Genomic DNA, 24,753 nt, shown 5'->3' on the forward strand with positions numbered 1-24,753 from the left:
AGGGTGATGTGTTACATGTGTGGGTTGTCACTGAATAATAAATAGGCAGACACAGAGCATTGGTGTTGACACAACGCACAGGACTACCGATATACTGGTTCATAAATAACAACAAGAACTAAATATATATATATATATAATATTAATATTATAACCCACTGTATAACCACATTCTACTGGCCTTGCACTGTCACTGCGGGATTCAGGGATTTCTTCTTCTTCTTCTTCTTCTTCTTCTTCTTCTTCTTCTTCTTCTTCTTCTTCTTCTTCTTCTTCTTCTTATTATTATTATTATTATTAGGCTTCCAAGCTGGCTTGGGAAGCCTATTGTTATTGTAAAGATTTTTAATTTTTTAATTTTTTTATTTTTATTATTGTCGTTTTTCCTCCCAAAACTTTAAACTGCTCCTGTTCACACGTGGTGTAACCAATCAGCATGAAACTTGGCAGGTATCATCCTGTGTAGATTACACTTCAGCTGCAAAAAAATGCGCTCCTGCATCAACTAAGATTGGGAACTGGTGAACAAATTGATCTGAAACTTCGCATACATCATCAGCAACCAAACCTGCTTCAAGTTTGTGAAGCAGAAGTTGCTGCAATAAATTTTACTATCAAAATGGCTGCCACCAAATTAGCCAAAATGTGTCCAAACATCAAACTCCTTCTGTTTGCAAACATTTAATCAACTAACTCCTAACTTGGTAGGCATCATCCTGGGGACAATGGAATTCAAATATGGCAAAATGGTGTTCTTTGGTAAAACCAGATGGCGGCCAGACCTATGTTTCGTTCTTAAATTTAAAACTGCTTCAGTTGAACACAGTTTAGTTAACTCCAAAGTTGACAAGCATCATCCCTCTGTCAATACAATTGACTTTTTCAGAAATGGTGTTTGTGCGTAAACCAGTATGGCCACCTGACGCATTTCTTTAAAAACCTTTCAAAATCTTCGGTCAAATGTAAAACTAGTTTGTTACTATGGAACACATATGCACTCCATCCAAAAATAACCTTGCTTGCGACCTTTGACCTCTCCTTAAGTTAAAATGTTAAACCAGCTTGTAACTCCTTACGGAGTGTATATAGGTTAATGGTTACTATAGAACACAGATTGGAACCTACATATGCTCTATCCAAAAAAATCACCTTGCATGTGACCTTTGACCTCTCTAAGGTCAAATGTAAAACTAGCTTATAACTACTTACAGTGCACATCAGGTTATGGTTACTACACAACACATTTAGGAACCCATATATGCTCTATTCAAAAATTATCTTTATTGTGACCTTTGACCTCTCCTTAAGGTTAAATGTAAAATGAGCTTATACCTCCTTACAGTGTGTAGATAGTGTCATTGTTACTATGGTGTTTAAAGTTATAAAGCATTGTGAGACAATGAACTGATGCAGTAGTTTGAATTGAAACTGCTCCATAAAACTGATCTGTTGCTGACACTTTTATTATTATTATTTTGTATATCTAGCAGATGCCTTTATCCAAGGCGACTTACAGAGACTAGGGTGTGTGAACTATGCATCAGCTGCAGAGTCACTTACAATTACATTTCACCCGAAAGACGGAGCACAAGGAGGTTAAGCGACTTGCTCAGGGTCACACAATGAGTTAGTGGCTGAGGTGGGATTTGAACCGGGGACCTCCTGGTTACAAGCCCTTTTCTTTAACCACTGGACCACACTGTTGCAATGCTACAGCTTGCCAAAATTTCCAACTGGTACTGAGCTTGGAAGCCGTAAAACTGCCTGGCAGTTCTAATTATTATTATTATTATTATTATTATTATTATTATTATTATTATATATGCAGTCAAAAAGTTTAGCAAATAATATAAGGATAGTACATAGCATTTTCTTAAGAAAGCTGCATGATATCAGTGGTCATGCAAGGCCAGATTGGAACTCAGACACAAACATTTAAATATACCCTCCCATATAAACTACATGGAAGCACACACAACCCGAACGTTCTACCAAAATAGTGTGAGACAAAGGTGAGACTTATTTTTCTTTTTCCATGGAAACTGTCCCAGTGATGCAATTGATCTCAGGAATAACAAACATAAAGACAATCCCAAAAAGAAGTGATTGTTCAGTTTGAAGAAGCTATCCTCTGGCACCGATCTAAATAGATGTGTGCATGTTGTCTAAAGCTTCCAACCCCATTGCATGTAAGCTACAAATGCAATGTAAAGCAATGCAAATTACCAGGTAGTGGCCAATGTGATCCCCAGTAACAAGTAGATGCAGGTAACTCCTACATTCATCATGTCAACCATTAACCGATCCGTAGCTACTAGGGGTGGAACGAATACTAATTTGAAAGAGTAGTTGAGATAAATATGGTCGACTAGGTCTACAAGTTGTCACTTAACATCAGAGGTTTTGTATGGAAGTTGGTTATCAACAAGTCAACATGACACTAGACTTCAAGGCCAGATTTCCAGTTTTATTAACTCCTACTTTTTTAAAAAGAAGAAAAGATTACAAAAGAGAAACCAACTTGCTTAAGTGGCACTGAATGCATGACTAAGGTTTGTCGTGCAATCAGCATCTGAATGCATGACTAGGGGTTGCAGTGCAATCAGCATCTGAATGCATGACTAAGGGTTGCCGTGCAATCAGCATCTGAATGCATGACTAAGGGTTGCAGTGCAATCAGCATCTGAATGCATGACTAAGGGTTGCAGTGCAATCAGCATCTGAATGCATGACTAGGGGTTGCAGTGCAATCAGCATCTGAATGCATGACTAAGGGTTGCCGTGCAATCAGCATCTGAATGCATGACTAAGGGTTGCCGTGCAATCAGCATCTGAATGCATGACTAAGGGTTGCCGTGCAATCATCAGCTAATGTCCTAATCAAATATTGACTGGTAATAGTCAACAGTATCAATGCATTGAGAACAAAAAAAACCTTCACATCGAACTGAAAACATGCCTGTGTGTGTTATTATACATACAAATATAATATAGGCATTGCAAAAACTATTAGAAACCGTGGCAGCCTTCAAATGCAACTGAAAAGATGAATGATGCATGCACCTGTATATAAATCTGTTCTGAGGCTCCAGGGTGAATAATTGATCAATCAGTTTTTATTTGAGGCTCGCAAAATAAAAACCAGGGCTTGTAACCAGAAGGTCACCGGTTCAAATCCCACCTCTGCCAATGACTGAGTCATTTAACCTCCTTGTGCTCCATCCTGTGGATGAGGTGTTAAATCAGTGTCCTATTGTAAGTGACTCTGCATATAATGCACAGTTCACAGCCTACCTCTGTAAAGCACTTTGTGATGGTGGTCCACTATGAAAGGCGCTATATAAAAAGATATCATTAAAAAAAAATATATATATATATATATATATATATATATATATATATATATATATATATATATATATATATATATATATGTATGTGAACATAATTTAACATCATGTAACCAAAGAAACTACAAAATGACTTCGCAAAAGTCTACTGGAAGCCATAATAGTAAAACATTTCATTCAACTTTATGAAGCAAAATTTTAGGGTAATGCATAACCTTTTGGCCATAGCTGTAGGTCAATCAAATCATATGTTTGGTTCTAGTTTTGTAAATATTTGAAAACATGTTCCTTAAGTAAATAACATTTTATGTGCTGACCATAGAACACTGACAATATGATGTTGTCGGCTTAGTTCTCTCAACCGTACCAAACTCACTAGTGACCCAGTTGAGTTTACCAACAGTGATATTTAAACCCCTCTGGGATCAGATCAGCCTGCAGCCTCGGTGAAACTAAAAAGCTTAATGACTAGTTTCACAAACCCTGATTAGCACTAATCCTATACTGCTGTTACTTAAGCCAATTGGAGTCTGTAAAACCAGCCGTACATGTTTTAATTACACTACAGAGGAGTCTAGAATTAGTCTTTAGCTTCCCTTTCATGATAGCAGAGCTTAATTTAGATCAGCTATAATTACACTGAGGGGTGTTGCTAGCTGGCAGTGGGGCTCTGACCCTTGGCGTATGTTTATTTGTATGTTAACATTATGTTGAGCAATGTAATAGTCACAATCCAGTTACTAGGTATCTGAAGCCATATAAAAGAAGACACAGTATAGTATTCTCTCTACCTGTCCTTTGCACTCTCTCTTTCACAGGTCTTGGAGGTCATTGTCACTCAGGTGAACTAAGTGAACCATATTTTTGTTCTACCTTAGAAGCAATTTATTAAATGTACTTTGTAGTACAAAACCACTATACCACTTACTCATTTAAAGCTCTTTCAGATTTTGGTTTGCTCATCTATTCTGCTCTGGGGTGAAGTTGTCTATTTCTTCTCATAAGAAGTCACTTATTTGTTTTCATAACACCCACTGTTCCCGAACACTGCCAACACATTCGGGCTCAGGAACTCAACAACTGCGTCATCTCACGAAAAATAAACTTTGCACTTCCAATTGATTAGATACTGTTAACTGTTGTGTCACCTGTTTTGCACATGTGGCCTGTCATGAATTATTTAAAGAACTCTCCCAATGTATCTGAATTGACCATTTATTTAAAATCTGTGGCTCTGGGTTGTGATATGCTTGGACACTGTTTGGTAGCAACCATTTATTAATCTGTATCCTGCGAAAGAGGTCTGTTTCAATTAGACTTTCAGTAAACAATCTACACTTTGTGTGGTTTGCTAATTATTGAAGTAACAGAATATGGGAGGTTTCAAATATGGTCTGTTTGCATGTTATAATAATTGGCCCAGAATACTTCTCGGCCAATAGATGGGATAAAAATAATGAATGATCCAATCTTCGTTTGCTACCATCATTATTTGAACTACTGCTTAAATACAGTGCTTGCCTACACCTGGGGGGGGGGGGGGTAGCTGTTCCATCTCCCAGCCTTGGTTGACTCCAGACAGTGTCAGTGTCTCATTCCGGTTCCCCAGAAGGCGAGATCCTGGGCCAAAACTGTCTCCAGGAGCTCAACACTGTCATTTGGCACTGTGTAAATCATCTATGATTCTTGAAGCTAATTCAGTGACACTTCATCTGCAGGAGTTGCTGGGGAGTTACATGATGAAGATGTTTCTGCAGACTTTTCTCTATATAATGTGTGCAGTATTAGCATCTGAGGGTGTGACTGATGCTAGTGGTCATTTTTACCAGTACCATTATAGAAATTCCACCTTGCTCAGGTTTGCTGGCACAAAGTTAAACAGGCAAAATGTCCATGAGTGCAGTAATATTTCAGGTCGTGTTTTATAACACACTAACCAACATGAACAAGATTGCTTTTTTTATTTATTAAAAGTACTGTATAATTTGTATTATTGCACAGCATGTTCTGTCATTAAATATGTGGTCCTAATATCAGACTGAATGTTCATTTTTATATCATTTAATATCATTTTGTACCAGTATAACTTTTATTTTAAATGGCTCTCTTAAATTGAGTTTCCTTTTTATGACTCACTAAATACAGGATGCAAAGCTAATAAAATGTTAATATCAACACTACAGTAAATTTAAATAAATGCCAAACACAATTGACATGAATAATACAATGCAATATGCGCTGCCTCCGAGTTTCTGACAGATGATGTAGATGAAGCTTTGTTTTTTTATGATGATGTGAATTCAATATAGCCATAGATGAAAATGTATGTACAATAATATTTATTGGACTATACTTCCTACTTCCATTAGTGACAAGATTCAGTACAGCTTAGTAAAGTAAAAAAAAAGCAGAATATTTTGGGGAAACTCCTAACTCCACTTTGCTACCAAACTTGAGTTGTGCCTGTCAGTGGGATAACATTTGAATACTGCAATACTCAAAAATTGTCTAACAGGGTTTTATTAAACATTCCCTCCCCAATCAACAGAGCACCTTGGAAAATGGCTAACCACTTGCTTAGGGATGGAAGACTTCAATAAAAATGTGAGGATCTATTCACAAAGTGTTTGGTGAATTTAAATAAATACATATTCATGACACATTTCTTGCCTGTTATCAAAGAAGCCAAAAACTGTCAAGAACAGTTTAAAGAATATCAATCTGTATTTAAGTGTCTTTAAATAACTCATGAGATACAGCTTCTTGATTAGGGCTGTAGTTGTTATTCAAAGTGTTGAATCTGTATTGTGGGCTGATTTTTGTCTTGTCTTTCCACAGGGTCTAACTGGATTTATATATGACGACTGAAAGAGCTGAAAAACCTGGACTTCATGCTGAATGTTTTGTGAACATTAAGTAGGGACACAGGTCTACGACATACCCAGGGCCACGATTCTTGCACTAGACAGGGATGAGTGTTGGCAGAATAAACCTTTACAGCATTGTATCTTCAGAAGAAGACGGCCTAAGGCTGACCACCATGCCTGGAGTAAACGGTTTTGGAAACGGCAAAATTCACACCCGGAGGAAGTGCAGGAACAGGTTTGTGAAGAAAAATGGACAGTGCAACGTCCAGTTCACCAACATGGATGACAAGTCTCAAAGATACATGGCTGATATGTTCACAACATGTGTGGACATCCGCTGGCGGTACATGCTGTTGGTCTTCTCCCTTGCCTTTTTGATATCATGGCTGCTGTTTGGATTTGCTTTTTGGCTGATCGCCCTCATCCACGGAGATCTAGACAACCCTGCGGGTGATGACAACTTCAAGCCTTGTGTTTTGCAAGTCAATGGCTTCATAGCTGCTTTTCTTTTCTCCATTGAAACTCAGACCACCATTGGATATGGGTTTCGCTGTGTCACTGAGGAATGTCCTGTTGCTGTTTTCATGGTGGTCTTTCAATCCATCGTTGGGTGTATTATCGACTCTTTCATGATTGGTGCAATCATGGCAAAGATGGCACGGCCAAAGAAGAGAGCCCAAACCTTACTTTTCAGTCATAATGCTGTAATAGCGATGAGGGATGGGAAGCTTTGTCTCATGTGGCGAGTCGGGAACCTTAGGAGGAGTCACATTGTTGAGGCCCACGTCAGGGCTCAGTTGATTAAGCCACGCATCACAGAAGAAGGGGAATACATACCCCTTGACCAAATTGACATAAACGTTGGGTTTGATAAAGGTTTAGACCGTATCTTCTTGGTTTCTCCAATAACAATTATTCACGAAATTGATGAGGAGAGTCCTTTATATGGCATAAGCAAACAGGAATTAGAAACGGCAGATTTTGAAATTGTGGTTATACTTGAAGGGATGGTGGAAGCCACCGCTATGACAACCCAAGCCCGTAGCTCATACCTGGCAAGTGAGATTCTTTGGGGCCACAGGTTTGAACCTGTCCTCTTTGAGGAGAAAAACCAATACAAAGTGGACTATTTCCACTTCCACAAAACCTACGAGGTGCCCTCAACTCCACGCTGTAGTGCCAAGGACATGATTGAGAATAAATTCCTGGTTCCTAGTACCAACTCTTTCTGTTATGAAAATGAACTTGCTTTTATGAGCAGGGACGAGGAAGATGACGAGGACAGCCGAGTGCTGGATGACTTGAGTCCAGACAGTAGGCATGAATTTGATAGACTACAAGCCACCATAGCACTGGATCAGAAGTCATACAGGCGGGAATCAGAGATATGACCCCTAACCATTGACCTTGTGTCAGCTTTTTTTGGTTTGTTTTGTTTGTTTTAATGAATACATGCAGAACAATGCAAGTGCCATCGGACAACTTAACTACTGTAATAACAAATCAGTGGGCAAGATTCTTGTGAATCTAGAAGAGTAAGCAGAAATACTGAAACAAAATACAATTACCAAATATTGTGGTAAGAAAAACAAAAAATAAATATGGCTTCCTGGAAGTATGTCCGAGACTAAGAAATCAGGTGACATAAAATTATCTTGTTTCTTAATGAAAACTTGAATTTTTTTTTTTGTAAGATGGCTGAAAGCTTAAAATAAAATAATACAAATAAATGTAATATAGAAATTAAAGAGATTATTTAGCATTGATCTGTAAATAGGTTGCCTAGGTAAGTTATATGTTGTAACTAAACAATTGGAATTGCAATGTTTTTTGCCTGCTTTTTTAAGCTCCTAGGACACCAGCGTGAATGCAGTATTGCCACAATTAAGAGATAATGTAGTTATCCACATTTGAAAACTTGGGCATATACACAAAGGAGCTATAGATTTGTGGTGCATGCAAATTTCCTTGGACTCACACTGCAACAATGCACAGCAAATAAGCCACACACTCTGAGTGACTACTATGTTGGCAAGCACAATTTACTGTAGAATATGTAAAATTACTGGTACAAAAAGCTTGACAAAACAGACATGGCAAACAGGCTTAACCCTTTGAGAACTGAATTTATTTTACACCTCTAAAATGACATGGAAGCTGGTGAATATTAAGGAAATGTAATTTAAATAAAGAAGACACAATCCTAGTAAAGGAAAGCAATATTGCCATGAACAGATCCATCATTTTACTACCATATACTGTTAAATAGTCATAAACTGTGTGCATTCACAGGTGACCTCCTGAATATAGGGGAAGCAGTGAACTTAGTACTCAATTGAAACAAATACTTTCTAGTTCCTCCAGTTGAATTACAGTAATTGGTGGTAAAGTAAAATAAGTAAAGTTTAAAACGTACATACACTAATTCATCAAATTGAAACTTGAAAATCAGCACCTTCTGAACTGCATCCAGTTGAAGGACATATTGTCAGAAAAGTTTTATTAGTTAGCTATAACTTTCCTTCTCTTTTTTTATTTTTACAACTTGCACAAAACAGTTAAACTATATTATATACAGTATATACAAAAGTAGCTTTCGAGTTCAGACGAGAGAAAGCAGTAGCTATATAACTATCGGTAATCAGGATATGCAAATTTCAACATTACAAGAGCCAATCAAATCATGTGAAAGTCACCAAAAGTCTCCTACATTCACAGTGCTTCAAAAGTCACTGTAACTGCAAACATGTTTCGTCCTGTTTGGGGCTCATCGGTGCAGCATAACTGTAATCCAATTAGTGAAAGTAATTAAGTCAAGTAAATCAAGTTAAGGCAAAAGAAAGCAGTATCTACAGAATTATGGGTAATCAGGATATGCACAGCCCCAAACAGGGCAAAACATGGCTGCAGTTACTGTACTCTGACTTTTAAAGTGCTGTAAATGTAGAAACCTTTTGGCAACTTTCACATGATTTGATTGGCTCTTGTAATGCTGAAATGTGCATATCCTGATTACACATAATTATATATATATATAACATATTTTCACATTGGTTAATAAGGCTAATATTCCCGAAGGATTCAGAAAACAGCTGCACAGGAAATTAATCCACTTCACCAGTCAATATGAAGAGTCTGGAAAATGGAAAAATGCGTTATGTGAATTAGATGTAATAAAATGTTTTTTTTGTTTGTTTTTTTTTTACTTCCTTGGTTATTAGTGCTTCCAAATATGTATTCAAATAATACCCCCAAATAATAATCAGTTGTCATATATCAGAAATACATCTATGTTAAACAAAACTCTTTAAAATTATTTGAACCATACCAATATTATAATTGCATTTACAACTAAAATTCAGACTATTAACCCCTGTTCAGTATTAATTTGCCATGGATCCTGTTTCTCCCTAATGCCTTATTGAAAAGCAATAAATTAACCACAAAATGAATTAAATAACTTCATCATAGTGTGTACTGTATCATCAACCTTTGTGTACAATGCTATTGTAACGTGAAGCAATACAGAATGCAGTGTATGTTTTTGAGGCAGTAGCTACAGGAATGCAGTTGCAAATGTGTTTTCTTCTAATATCAAAGCTATTTAAAAAAAACAGAAAAAGCAACTCGTTCTGCTGTTCATATGTATGTTACTTTTATTAGACTAAAGCAAACATAAGGTCATTCTGTCATGACTTTACTTGACTTTACATACTAGTCGTGGTCCACTGACATAAGTATACATTTACTACATTTGCTATTTAATACTGTTTATTATAAAGAAAGCTATTTAGATAGAGATTAACATTTTGAATTTACCATTTGATATGAATTTTCCTTTTTGATTTTGTAAAATAAGAAAACCCAAAAAGCTTTACCTTGTTGTATCTCACAGAACACAGTGTCTTGATGTTACAATCTTATATTATTATATATAAATATTGACCACATTTCTATGTAAAAAGAGAAATTGCAACTCTTTCCATATGATAAAGAGATATATTGATATAGTGGATTTTGCCTGTCCTAGGGAAACGATTCAGGTAGTTTCATGCAAACTTGTTCATCATTAAAATGATTTAGCTCACAAAACCACTGCATACATCTTATCTGTTTGCATTTCCATTAGCAACATAGGCCTTGAATGTGCAGCTTTGAAAGAAACATGATATCTGGTACTACTTTAGGTTAAAGAAAGGTCTCAGTTTCTGTGCCTTATTCTCAGGATAACTGTTACACTTGCACTTCCTGGATCATTTTACCACAGCAGTGTCTTCTGAGTCATGTTAAAAGCATGCCAGCTGGTTGGTTAATTAGAGGAAAGAAGCCATTGAGGTGTGGGGATCAACGATGTGCATCCCTAACTAAAAGCATGGCTTGCAAACAGAGACTTTAACCTAGTACCAGATATTATGTTTTAAGATAAAAATACATACTATACATACATGTGTTTCTTTCAAAACTGCACATTTGAGACCTATGAAGCACAACAGGTTAGATTCGTGGGATTGTTTTGTTAGCTCTGTGTACTTTAATAACATGATCACCTAAAGAAGTGTTCATGCATATAAATAACAACGGTGTAAGAAACTGCGAGACTTCTCTGCACTTCTCTGTATTTAGGGCGGGTACAAATTCTCATATCTTTGATCTCTCTTTTTTAAAGGTTAGATCTTTGCTATCAACCCTCTCCTTCATATATGTATAGCAGTCACTGCTGGGAGTTACTTTAATATTCTTTCAGGTCAAATATTGCACTGTTGTGATACCACAAAGTACCTCCAGAAGTGAGTTATTTTTATGAGTAACTCGACTCCAATATGATGTTTGCAATCGTTCTGAGTGGTCCTGTTGATGTAATATTTAGTTGTTATCATGTTTCTCTAGATCTGTCTTTACCTGTATGTGAGCTTGTCTGGATACAGATTCCTATTGCATTAAAATTGCTGTATGTGTCAAAAGGCTAGGCCAGCAGAGTTACAGGGAGTCACATGGTTCACTGGAATGAGGAAGTCTATTCAGTGCAAGGCCGTTAGAATCCTCCAGGTGAGCTCAAAGCAAGATGAAGCAGGTAAAGTACTAACTCAGTACAGGAGCAACACAACCCAGAACCGCTCAGGATGATTGCAAACACCACACAAAGGTAAGGGTGGGGTGAACAAATAAAAAGAAATGACATTTCAGTCTATTTTTAATTGAATAATTCTAAGTTTTAAAATTGAAAACTCTAGGACCCCCAACATCATTTTGAATTGTCTGATGTATGTGTACATGACTGATTACACTATGTAACAAAATTTTTGTTCCTGGGTAGTAAGTGTTATTTCCTAATTGCTTATGCCTCAGAAGTATAGAAAATGGCGATTATTCCCCACAAACTTTGCTTTTGTGACCAGGACAGTGATATTTTGAAATTTACCTATTTCCAATGAGAAAACGGGCGAATTTGTGTCTTTTTGTTCACATAAAGTCAGAAAAAAACAACATATGAATCCAAATTAACATGTATTTATACTAAAGTAATACAAAAATGACTACAAAAGATTTAGAAGTGAGTAGTTTTTCGAGATTTATGATTATACTGTAAATCACTTTCACGAATCAGCCCCCAAATGTAGTCTCCCATCATGTTCTCGTTATACTTTCCCTCATTGACAGCTCATCCAGGAGCCTCAAAGCCGTGCTGCTCCATAATGGTAACAAGTACCAGTCTCTTACCCTGGCTCACTCGGTGCACCTCAAAGAGGATTACAACAGCATCAAGACCTTGCTGGACGCCTTGATGAGTACGGCTGGGACCACCGGAAGGTGCTGATGCCACCACTGCACATCAAATTGGGCCTTATGAAACAATTTGTCAGAGCTCTAGATAAGGAGTCGGCAGCCTTCAAGTACCTTCAAGACTTCTTCCCTAAGCTGTGTGAGGCAAAGGTCAAAGCCGGTGTCTTCGTCGGACCACAGATAAAGAAGATCCTGGAGTGCAATGAATTCCCCAAGAAGCTCACTAGTAAGGAGAAAGCGGCTTGGAACAGCTTTGTCACAGTGGTTCGGGGCTTCCTGGGCAATCACAAGACCGAAAACTATGTGGAGCTGGTTGAGACTCTGGTGAAGAACTACAGCACAATGGGCTGTAGGATGTCCCTCAAAGTCCATATCCTTGATGCTCATCTTGATAAATTCAAGGAGAACATGGGAGCGTACTCGGAGGAGCAAGGCGAGCGCTTCCACCAGGATATACTGGACTTTGAACGCCGCTACCAAGGACAGTATAACGAGAACATGATGGGAGACTACATTTGGGGGCTGATTCGTGAAAGTGATTTACAGTATAATCACTTCTAAATCTTTTGTAGTCATTTTTGTATTACTTTAGTATAAATACATGTTAATTTGGATTCATATGTTGTTTTTTTCTGACTTTATGTGAACGAAAAGACACAAATTCGCCCGTTTTCTCATTGGAAATAGGTAAATTTCAAAATATCACTGTCCTGGTCACAAAAGCAAAGTTTGTGGGGAATAATAGCCATTTTCTATACTTTTGAGGAATAAGCAATTAGGAAATAACACTTACTACCCAGGAACAAAAAAATAATAAAAATTTGTTGGTGTTATGTAAACCTAGTGCTTTATAACTATTAAAAACCCATTTGAGTTACAACAAAACTGTGAAACACACACACTGTGTGTGTATATATATATTTGCTTAATTAGACCTTTTTACTTTATTATTATTATTTATTTCTTAGCTGACACCCGGCCTTATCCACTTACAATTGTTACAAGATATCACATTATTTTTACGTACAATTACCCATTAATACAGTTATATAATACAGGATTTTTACTGGAGCAATCTAGGTAAAGTACCTTGCTCAAGGGTACAGCAGCAGTGTCCCCACCAGGGATTGAACCCACGACCCTCCGGTCAAGAGTCCAGAGCCCTAACCACTACTCCACACTGCTGCCCCGCTACTCCACACTGCTACTTGTTTTCAGCTCTTCAACAGTTGCAGTTTAAGCTACTTAAATGTTACAGCTAACTTGAAATATGCAACTGTTCAAGAGCTGAAAACAAGTAAAAAGGTCTAATTAAGCAAATTATTAGTTCAATTAAGGCTATAGTTAAGTAATTGAGAGCTCGGTTGGAATGAAAACCAAGCAGCCACGGGGGGTTTGAGAAAGTTTGAGAAAAAGGAAAACTGCTGTGTACCAAAATGATCAATAAGAAAAAAGAAAAAAGAGAAAAGGATATTTCAGGTACTTAAAAAGGTAGAATAATTGATTACAAATCAATTATCAGGACGTTTCACACAACAGGTCCTTCATCGGCTGAATACAAAAAAACAGTGCTATAGCATTGAACCATCCCACAAATTGTGATGTCTTCTATAGTGTGGTCATTTCTGTTAAAATGTCTGGCGACAGGAAAGGCAGAGGTGTTAATTTGTATACTTCTCAGATGTTCCACGAAGCGATCAGCCAAGCATTGTTTTGTTTCACCAATATATAGCTTGTTACATTTGATGCAGCCAATGCAATATACTATTCCTTTACTAATGCAAGTAAAAGCATCATGGATAGTAAATGAGGATTTTGCTCCCTTAACTACTGTGTTGCTGTGAATGTATGTACAAGTAGCACAGCTTGACCTATTGCATGGAAACGTACCCTTAAGACTGTCCAGATTGGGTCGAATGTTACTGTGGACCAGATGCTCTCTTAGATTTTTGTCTCTTCTGTATGACATTAGAGGAGGGTTATTGAAAATAGGAGCTGTAGAAGGATCATCTTGAAGAATGCTAACATTTCTCTGTATGATGTGTTGTATTTTTTGGTCATAGGATGATAAGTAAGAACAAGGGGAATAAGATTGTTAGTATTCTGTGTTTTGGTTTTGTACAAGGCATCTTTTCTGTTTATTGTCGATACTCTTAACTGAGCTTCTCTAAGTATAGTGTCTGGAAAACCACAGTTTCTGAAAAATGCACACATGTCATTTGTTTTATTCAAAAAATCACTATCATCACTGCAAATGCGTCTCAGTCTTAGTAATTGGGAGTCCTGATAATTGATTTGTAATCAGTTATTCTATCTTTTTAAGTACCTGAAATATCCTTTTCTCTTTTTTCTTTTTTCTTATATATCTTATATTTTTTCATATATATATATATATATATATATATATATATATATATATATATATATATATATATATATATGAACTGCAACTTAATGTAATAACTTTAAAAATCAACAAATGTGGTTTTCCCTTTTTTAAACTTCAGGCAAGGTAAAATAACAAAACACAAACACTTTTTGATCCCTTGTACAGGGAAGCAATTGCTGCTTCCAGTAACTTAGCACTACCAGCTGAGATTCATTACAATACATAACTCAAATATTTATTTAAATAAATAAACGCTGCTGAGCCTAATAATTATCAGCTAGTGGGTCTGGTGAAATAATCTGCTTAGTAACCGAAAGACACGCCTCTCTGTTATGTGAAGGATTAAAAGATTTTGAAAGTGTCCCAGGCTTACAGTATATATGCTTTGCATTGCCTTCTGGGAAGGCACAGGTGACCTGCTGTCTGAAGCCTTTGTACCCACAGTACCGCAGGGTGTGATACCACTGGGATGTTTATGGCTTTTCTCACATGAGGTAATCATAATAATGCACCATTAGCTTCTATTCTGGGATTGCAAGTGTCAGTGTGTTTTTTTAGGTGGAATTTTTTACCAGGTTTTGTTTTTAAACCCAAGCTAATCTATTTAAGCTGAAATTGATGCCGCCTTATAAAATGGAGAAATGCTCTTATTGAGGGAAGAAGTTGCGAATTGGTGGGTTTGACTGGCTTCTTGGTAATATATAGATAAATCATGCTTTTAAAATATTAGCTGTCGTTATTTTCTTTTGTTTTTGTTTTGTTCACCTCCCAACTTCTCTTTTAATTCTGTTTGTTAGCAAATCAAATGTAGAAATTCCATTCCTTAAGAAGGCAAACCCAGCCTTTCTGTTTGATATTGTTTTACAAAATAATGTATGTTAGCTTACAGCTTCCCTTACTAGCCTGTCTCATCATTTAACACTAGCCAGTCCAGAAAAAAAACTGAACAAACAGCAATGTGATTTCTTGTCTCAGTCATCTACAGTTTTACTTTGTTTCAGCACAGAAGCTTGTGATTTAAAACTGGTATTTCTCTTAAAGGGATAACTGGATGACCTTTGACCTCTGTAGAAGTCTTCCTCTTGCCCAGATTATATATTTAAAAAAATGACACTGGGTTTTCTGTTTTATTTAAATGGATGATGAAACGTTTATTAAATTAAAAAAATGTAATATTTAAATGGATGAGTTTTTTTTTTCTTTTCTTTTTTATTTGTATGTTGTTCTTTAACCTTGCACTGACAAACCTGCTATCGGACTATAGATTACTGTAACATGCCCAAACATTTCTTTTCAGATCCTCTAAGTTTATGGATAATGGTATCTAAAAAATAAATAGTATGTTGCCTGAAAGCAACATCTGAAATCATGAAACAACTAAATCAGTGGTCTTCAAGCCTGTGTGACTATGTTTACCAGATTTCTAGACTGGAAAATGTAGACTTTTTCTTCAATACATTGACACCAAAGCAACTCTGAAGCTGTCAAGATAACACTATATAATAACACAATCATAACTTAAGAATTAAACACCAGGGGCCCTATTTAGCAACGTTCACAAACCCCTAAGGCAATCGCAAAACACTTTTACGAACAGTTAGCACACCGGAATCAGGCGCACTTGTGGGCAAACAGACTTTGCCCAAATATGTGATTTAGCAACCGTGTTTTAGTGCGCACTCGGCAAGTGCTGGACATGGGCTGAACTTTAGGAGAGTGTCCTCATTTACATACAAATGTAGTGATTTAGCAAACCATCAACAGTGTTAGCGCTTGCGTTTAGGTTGACATGTGAAAACCAGGTCTAAACTGTGTGCAAATGACATGGTCGGCTATAAATACCTGTGAAACTACCAGGGAAGCAGGCAAAGAAAAGATTAATGTGATACTTTGTCTGTGATTTTGTAACAATTGTAAGTTGCCCTGGATAAGGGCATCTGCTAACAAATAAATAAATAAATAAATAAATAATAATAATAATCATTTTTACGTGGCCAGACAAAGAGAGGAGGAGGAGACGTCCCCAAATATTTAGAAGTCATCTGTCTTTTCTGAGCCTGTCTGACACACAATGTATGCAGCAATTTCACCTCAACAGACAATCACTGACATCTGCCAGCTGCTTCAGGCTGTCCTGGAAGGAGACATGCGGAGAGCACACTGTTTGCCTGCAACACTAAAGTACATGCACGAACACAGAATAGGCACTTCTACGTAAACCGTAGGGGACCTATTCTGTCAATGTGCAAGTAGTGTGTGATCTGTGATGCCAACAACTACATCACAAATGCGTATGCAAACTATTGTTGCTCTGCTCATGACTTGTTTATCCTCGTTAATTCGCAGGTGGCAGCTGCGTTTCAACGGTATGACAGTCTGAGAGGCTGGCTGATAGGGGACAACGGGTATCCACTGAAGCGGTGCCTATTGACACCACTGCTCAGCCCCACGACCCCTGCCGAACAGAGGTATAACCGTACTTTAAATACGCTCGTACTGTAATTGAGTGAACATTTGGAATCCTCAAAATGTGATTCCGATATCTGGATGTCTCTGCGGGAACACTACAGTGCACTCATCAGAAGGTTAGCAATATCATCCTGGCTTGTTGTGTTTTACACAACATAGCTCTCCGTAATGAATGTTGAACTTACAGATGAAAGATTACAGGGTTTGAGAGAAGCAGGTGCTGAACTTGAAGCCCCAGTGTTGGAGATTGCAGAAGCTGCAGATGACAGGCAGGTCAGACAAAGCCTTATAGACAGGCGTTCACATAACTGGTATGCAGGTACACATGCAGACCAATAAAAAAAAATGCCGACTTTGTTATTGTTAGTTATATATTTTTTTAACAGGAAAGCATTTTAACAGGAAAGCTATACATGCCTAACTTAAAGGAAAACTCCTGATTCAAAATTGTTGTGACCCCGAGTCACTCGCTCACTCGCTCAGCAAGTGAAACAGAAGAAAAAAACTTAATTTTGCTTATAGATCACTTTTTAAATTTCATATTCACTCTCCCCCTCCAGGCTGCTAAAAAAAATGTAGCCCTGCTTGAGGGGCTTGGTCATCCTTTCACTTGTAGCCCTGCTTGAGGGGCTTGGTCATCCTTTCACTTGTAGCCCTGCTTGAGGGGCTTGGTCATCCTTTCACTTGTAGCCCTGCTTGAGGGGCTTGGTCATCCTTTCACTTGTAGCCCTGCTTGAGGGGCTTGGTCATCCTTTCACTTGTAGCCCTGCTTGAGGGGCTTGGTCATCCTTTCACTTGTAGCCTTGCTTGAGGGGCTTGGTCATCCTTTCACTTGTAGCCCTGCTTGAGGGGCTTGGTCATCCTTTCACTCTCCTCAATATATTGTGCCTCAAAATACTGTAATACAGTCCTGGATTGGTCTCCCCTTTAAAAAAAACTTTCAAACCAGAAGAAAATAACTATAAACAACAGTAATGCCCTGACTAAAACACACACACACATTTTGTAATAGAAGAATCTTCTCCATCTAAAATTTAAGTTTGACCTACAAAAAAATGTGCTACACCATTATACATTTTTTATGTATAAACCAGCTGCAGCGCAGTATTATGAAGGAACTTTTACTTGAATACACACACAGAAGACATTTTGATCATTTATTTTGCAGAGAATATTAATATCCTTTAAAAACACATGTTTTTTCTAATTAATCAATTAATTGATATATTTGCCTATTTAATTGCATATAAAATATTTTATAAAATGACAAGAACAGAGGGAGCAATCTATTGGGCTAATGGGTTTTGCAACCTGTGCAGATATGTCACCATGCCAACACGACTTGGAACTTTCAGAACCACTCTGCCTGATTCATTGGACAAACCCATTCACTTTGGGAGGGGAGGGGTATGGTGGGATGTGCCATTTCCTAAACAATAAAAAACTAGCGGATATTGGACCATATTTCAACACCCTTGCGTATATTATTGGTTTTATATTTGTCATTGATTATATAATTAAGAACATAAGAGAAAGGCCATTTGGCCCACCTATGCTCGCTAACGTTTGTGCCAGTGTGGTCCGTTAACACTCTGGAGAGGGAAAACAAAAAAAAACCCTAACCAAGTTAGTAGGGGAAATGAAACCTCTGGGAATCCGTGGCTAAACGGACCACCCTTCCTCCTGACAGCTCACTAAAGGTCATATTGTGGTCACAGAGGGGGTTATACTATAATGTTCATGACAGTATCCAGTCTTTTCTTGAAGGATCCAAGAGTCTCTACTTCAACAACTCTGTCCGGCAGACTGATCCAATGGTTCACCACCCTTTCTGTGAAAAAGCTCCTTCTCCCCTCGGTTCTGAATATGCCCTTCTTCAGCTTCCACCTGTGGCGCCTGATTCTGTTCTCTGTGACCTGTGAAAAATAATTCTCAGCAGTTACTTTGTTAAGCCCCTTGACAATTTTAAATACCTCTATTAAGTCGCCTCTGACTCTCTTCAGATTCAGCTCTTTCAGTCTATCTTCATATGACATGCCTTTTAATCCTAGAATTAATTGTGTTGCTCTCCTCTGTACTCTTTCCAAGGACTCTATGCCTTTGTTATTCTATGGGGACCAAAACTGTACACAGTGCATTATATAATTTTAATATAACTTCTCTAGATTTGAATTCAACTATCTTGGCTATATATCCTAACATTCTATTTGCCTTTTTTATAGCTTCTCCGCACTGTCTAGTTGACTTTAGAGTTTCATCCACTACTACCCCCCAAGTCCTTTTCGTACATAGCTTCCTCTATTTCGTTTCCATTCATGTTGTACTTGCCTCTAATTTTTGCCCTATGTGCAAGACATTAAATGTCATCTGCCATGTGTCAGCCCAAGTTTGAATCTTGTCTAAGTCTCTTTGTATTATTAGAGTTGCTGAGTGGGAGCTGGCTACCACTCACAGTTTTGTGTCATCTACACATTTGCATATTTTACTGATTATGTTTTGGTCCACGTACATAGATTAAAATTAGCAATGGTCCTAATACTGATCCCTGTAGTACCCGACTTGTGTGCAGCTAGGGCGCATAACAGGAGACGCGTTGCTAGGCAACCAATTGAGCAGGTAGGCTCATCCAGCACTGAGCCAATCAGGAGGTCCGGATCGGTTGGGGGGCGTGCCCGGGGAGCCTGCACACAGCTCAAGAAGCATCTGCGCAACAGCTCGAGGTGATTGCACCGCCATGCTACACAGATGGGCGCTTTGTTTACAATCAAGGAGGAGAGCGTCCGCTCCACAGGAAAACTACAACAGAACCCTTCAACTGCAAGACAGTGCCTGTGAAGGCTCTGCCCAGCCAGATCTGTCGTAAAGACCTGGAGTCACTGGGAGGCCGGGACTTCTGGAGCAACAGCTGTAGGTTAGTTTAGGGGATGCTGATTTCAACCAGTATATAGAGAGCAGTGTAGTGGGTTCCTGGAGCGGGACGTCTCTTTTAATGAGGCTAGAGCTCACCTTGTGTGGCAAACTTTTATTTTTAGCTTGGTTTTATTTTCTTTAAAAAAAAATACAGTTGCTGGTATCCTAGTGGCAGCACCTGTGTGTTTATTAAATCTACCTGCCTGTATGGCGTGTTATCATGCATGTATATTCTTGCACAGAAATATAATCAAACTGAAAAAATAAAATAGTTTTTTGTATTCATTTAAAACAGAAAACAAGAGGAATATAGGACTGCCGAAGCCCTTTGAGAACATGCCCTGAAAGTAAAGTCTTGAGCTTGAGCTCAGACCATGTAAGTTAAAAAGATTTAGAACTCCAGCATCAAACATTATAACGGAGAGCAGAATTAAGAACCCCAGCATCAAACATTATAACATTATAACAGAGAGCAGAATTAAGAACCCCAGCATCAAACATTATAACAGAGAGCAGAATTAAGAACCCCAGCATCAAACATTATAACATTATAACAGAGAGCAGAATTAAGAACCCCAGCATCAAACATTATAACAGAGAGCAGAATTAAGAACCCCAGCATCAAACATTATAACATTATAACAGAGAGCAGAATTAAGAACCCCAGCATCAAACATTATAACAGAGAGCAGAATTAAGAACCCCAGCATCAAACATTATAACATTATAACAGAGAGCAGAATTAAGAACCCCAGCATCAAACATTATAACAGAGAGCAGAATTAAGAACCTCAGCATCAAACATTATAACATTATAACAGAGAACAGAATTAAGAACCCCAGCATCAAACATTATAACAGAGAGCAGAATTAAGTTTAAACAATACCAAATCACCCAATCAAACATGCATGACTTCATGTGCTATCAATAAATGATGTAGAACTAGTGCTATCAGTGTCTTCTCAATAAGAAGCAATAGGCATGCCTCAGTAAAGTCATTAACCTCACACTCAATGATGTGTATGGAGCGATTATCTGGACATTTTAAATTATTTAATGCTTCGGTGCTTTTTAAATATGGTAAAGAAAATATTGTATGCAAATTCTTAAATAATTGAAGAACTTTTTCAATCTGTTTCCTTAGCTTTGGTACCCTTTTTGCTCTGCTCCTCTTTGTTGTAGAGTTATTCTTTTGCCATTTTTTTTTAAAGTCAATGCTTCTGTTCTTTTGAAAGGAAATCGGCAAGCAAGGACAAGTGCAACCCATGTAATCCATTCATCCACTGGAAAAGGAGTACCTAATGTGGTAATGTGGCTGGTGCAATTGTGTATTTTACTGCAGACACATAAGGAGTCCAGCAATTGATGAACAAACATGGTTTTATTTACAATATTTACAAACAAAGAAAACAAACTAGCACAGCATGGCTAAACCATTTGCCTGGTTTTAAGCAAGTATTATTCTCCGTACTTACTAACAGCTTTTGCACGCTCAACTCGCACCAGACTCACTCCAATTTCACCTTCCCCGAGTGACAACAAAGAGTCTTTTATACATGAGCAAATTACAAACAATCACTTAATCAACACTCAATTAAGTATTTTACACATGGACAGCTTTTCTTAAGCAGTATGCCCTATACCAACCCCCCCCCCCCCCCCAGGCTTCTGGGAAATATAGTTTTCCGCATTGTAGCCATAACATCTGTGGGAGATCAACTGAACTACACGTTTCTAAACTTTACCGAGGAACGTAGCTCTCAGACTGACATATTTATTTGATATCACTGTCCCACACTACACATATAGTAGTGTGCACATATATTAGAACACCCCATTGTTTCTGTAGTTTTGATTTGTTGTGCATATGAAATCAAACCACTATAACTGTAACTGAAAATCTTGGAAAAATGTCAAAACTGTGACAGAGAGCGAAAGAATTCGAGCTGTAAATCTTTCTCCCGACCAGATGGGCAGCTTCGACGGTAGGCAGAAACCGGAAGGTGACCATATTAGGGGGAGCGTGTAGTTGCACGTACACTGGAAGACTGCATTGCAAATCAACAACGGGGCACACAGCAATTGGAGAAATCATGGTGCCAGGTTGATTGCAGGGAGAAGTTTGGAAGTACAAAGGGGAAGCAGCTACGTCAGTACGGCCCTTGCGCTGAAAATGTAACATATGGCTGAAGCTTTGTTTTGTTTTGTGTTACGTGTTGTTTTGATGTATTTTACAGAGGAGGAGGAAACAGAAGCTGCCGCCACAGAGCCAGCACTCACCCCTGAGCACAACCTTCACTGCACACCGACACGCACCACCATCCCCGGGTTTTGAAGAGCACAGTTTCGTGCATCATGGATTTGGATTGTTATTGCTGTGTGTTTATTTGTTTGGGTTTGCAAGCCCACCGTGTTCCCCCTAATACCATCGTTGGTAGAGGGGCAGCCTTTTTGAGTTTATTATAAATAAACACAGACATTTTTGGGAGATGCATACTGTCTGGACAATCACTTTGTACACCGCACCACTTGCATCCTGTCACAGCCACACATGCAATTTAAAATAGTAAGAGAAAGGGAACTTTTTAGAGGTTGTTTAAGATGTCTAATTAAAGCAAAGTGGTCTAACATTTGCACACAAGTGCTTATTGTTTCTCTATCACTGATTACTGATAGAAAATTGAAATTCTCACACCCAGTTTTCACGCAGGTAGGTAGGTAGGTATACTGTATAAAGGATATACATGACAAATACTACGACTACTATAAGGTTTAGCTAGCTGTTCCATTAGTGCTGTTATCCCCCAAATGGCATGTGGTGTGGGGGCTTCCACTGTGAAGAACAGGGTTCAAACCTGGTTTAGGAACGTCCTCCTTTTTAAATTTTTTTTTAATGCATACAAATTTATTTTACTCGTTAATTACTTTTAGAAATGTTAAAAGGCACTGAATAAATCCAATAACAAACTGTTCAAAAGTCTTCAAGTAAAGACTTCTAGGCCAAATGTTTGTCACTCAGTTTATTATGTTTATTTTATTAAATTGCACAAAAGCAACCAGTGGTGGACATAGGGGTGATATAAATGTTAAGCAATTAAATTGATAAAATAGGCAAATAATATCCAGGGCTCCAGGGACCACTTAGGCTCCTGGGAGCTGGAGGGATTTAGAAGAACAACATGGTGTATTCGTATGTATTCTCTCACAGAAATACGGCAGTATTCTCTTACTGTGCTACAGTCGTTGCATGTCAGACACAGAGAGACTTTAAGGATACAGGTACAACATGGAAAAGTGCGAACTGTACCTGCGGTATTTCAGTTTTTGTCAAACCGTTTTTTTTACAAACCTAGTTTCTGTTTGTATTCCACAGTATTTTATGCACTGCACTCACTCAATAAAGGACACTGGACCAGAGCTCACTGGATGCAAAGCAGCTACTGTATTTTTTTTAAGTAACTTCTGCAACATACACATAGATTAATCATAAAGAGCTTAACTTCCAGATTGAGTTCCTTTATTCCTATTTCCACTCTGAGAATACATTGACTCATTAAAAAGTGAAATCTGGCATATATCCATGTTGCATAAAATATAAACAATTATCGAAAATTAGGAGAAACCCAACCTAATATGTTTAGGTAATTTCCATTTAAAATCCACTGCACTCAATATACAGTACCAGCAAAAACTCAAGTTAATTAATTTAGAAGAAAATGAACAAAATATTCTGATGAGAACAAACAGAAATGACTTTCTCTGTCAGTCAAGATTAGCTCGAGCAACAAACTCAATATGTTGTCCCGTTTTCAACACCCAACCAATACAGATACTCAAGAAAATGTAAACACAGCCAAGAAAACCACATTTTACTTGGCTCTTGTAAAATCTTATCTAAATCTTACCAGTAACAGTGAGTTCAAAACTGGCACTGTGTGTAGGGGCTGAGCTCCCTAAAGACCTCTACACACCGGACGCAATGCAACAAGCGAATGTGTCGTACGACACACCTCATCACAACAAAAAAAAATAAAACATGTATTTTTGATACAAGCCATTCACACTGCCTGGGATGAGATGGGCAACACTGAAGCGGCATTGAAACGGTGTGGAAAAAATAGGATTGGTGTCTATTTTTGTGATTTTTTTCGCACAGCAGCTAGGGAACTGACCAATGAGGAACAGCTTCCCTTGTGCATCTTTGTAAACAATGGCAGAAGAAAAGATAATTCTTGCAGTATCAAAATACCCAGAGCTGTAAGGACACAAAAATTATAAAGACACAGCAATAAGGGAGAACATCTGGCAGTCCATTTCCAGGGAACTGGATATAGCTGTGTGATTCATTTACCTTTACACACTTCAAGTGACCCTCATTTCGCGGGTCAGGCTCACTTTTTGTACTCCAAATCTCGAAACCTGCATTTTGTGGGGCAAATCAGGTCAGTTTGTTTGATAATCAATTTAACAATTAATGAATTTGACTAATCAAATAGTTTACATTTCAGTGTTTAATTTAACTAACCTGAAGTTAATTAACCTGAATGAATACTATATGATCATTACCGTATTAGATCACCGACTAAACAAAGACAATCTATCAGTTACCTGTTAAATAATCTGAATATTCATTCACGTTAAGACCTCATCATAATCATTTTTATTTAATGATGTTATAAGATCAAGGAATTACAGTGAACACACAAAACACCCTCAACCACAACAAGGTAGTTTAAAATATAGTAGCAGTTTATTATATAAAAATACTAATGGTACAGAAGGTAAAAAAAAAACCAAACAGATAATCATTGTGAGATAGCAGTACAAGGTACACATCAATACAGCAAGAGTAAATGCTAATTCATTGGCTATATATCGTTCCCCAACAATGCATTCAATTGCAGTACAAGTGAAATACTATAGTTTTACTAGCATTAAGTATAGGTTCATTCCAACACAGTACAGCAACTCTTCTGTATCAATCTC

The 24,753-nt window shown here is 37.7% G+C and overlaps 1 protein-coding gene and 1 long non-coding RNA gene across 2 annotated transcripts in view; both read left to right on the top strand.

The window, feature by feature from the left end:
• LOC117418304 (ATP-sensitive inward rectifier potassium channel 12) overlaps positions 1-11,555 on the top strand; it is a 47,099-nt gene extending 35,544 nt beyond the window's left edge. The window contains exon 2 of the mRNA XM_034031223.2: positions 6,189-11,555. Coding sequence (XP_033887114.1) covers positions 6,322-7,608 — 1,287 coding nt within the window. The 5' untranslated portion in view covers positions 6,189-6,321 and the 3' untranslated portion in view covers positions 7,609-11,555. The remainder of the gene's footprint in view (positions 1-6,188) is intronic.
• Positions 11,556-13,061: 1,506 nt separating this feature from the next.
• LOC131740203 (uncharacterized) lies at positions 13,062-22,250 on the top strand. The gene is made up of 4 exons (XR_009330823.1): positions 13,062-14,881; positions 16,734-16,855; positions 20,062-20,142; positions 21,003-22,250. It is a non-coding gene; the product is annotated as an uncharacterized LOC131740203 (long non-coding RNA).
• The last annotated feature ends 2,503 nt before the right edge of the window (positions 22,251-24,753 follow it).

The sequence above is a fragment of the Acipenser ruthenus genome, chromosome 13 (assembly GCF_902713425.1).
Source record: "Acipenser ruthenus chromosome 13, fAciRut3.2 maternal haplotype, whole genome shotgun sequence".
NCBI classification, from domain to species: domain Eukaryota; kingdom Metazoa; phylum Chordata; class Actinopteri; order Acipenseriformes; family Acipenseridae; genus Acipenser; species Acipenser ruthenus.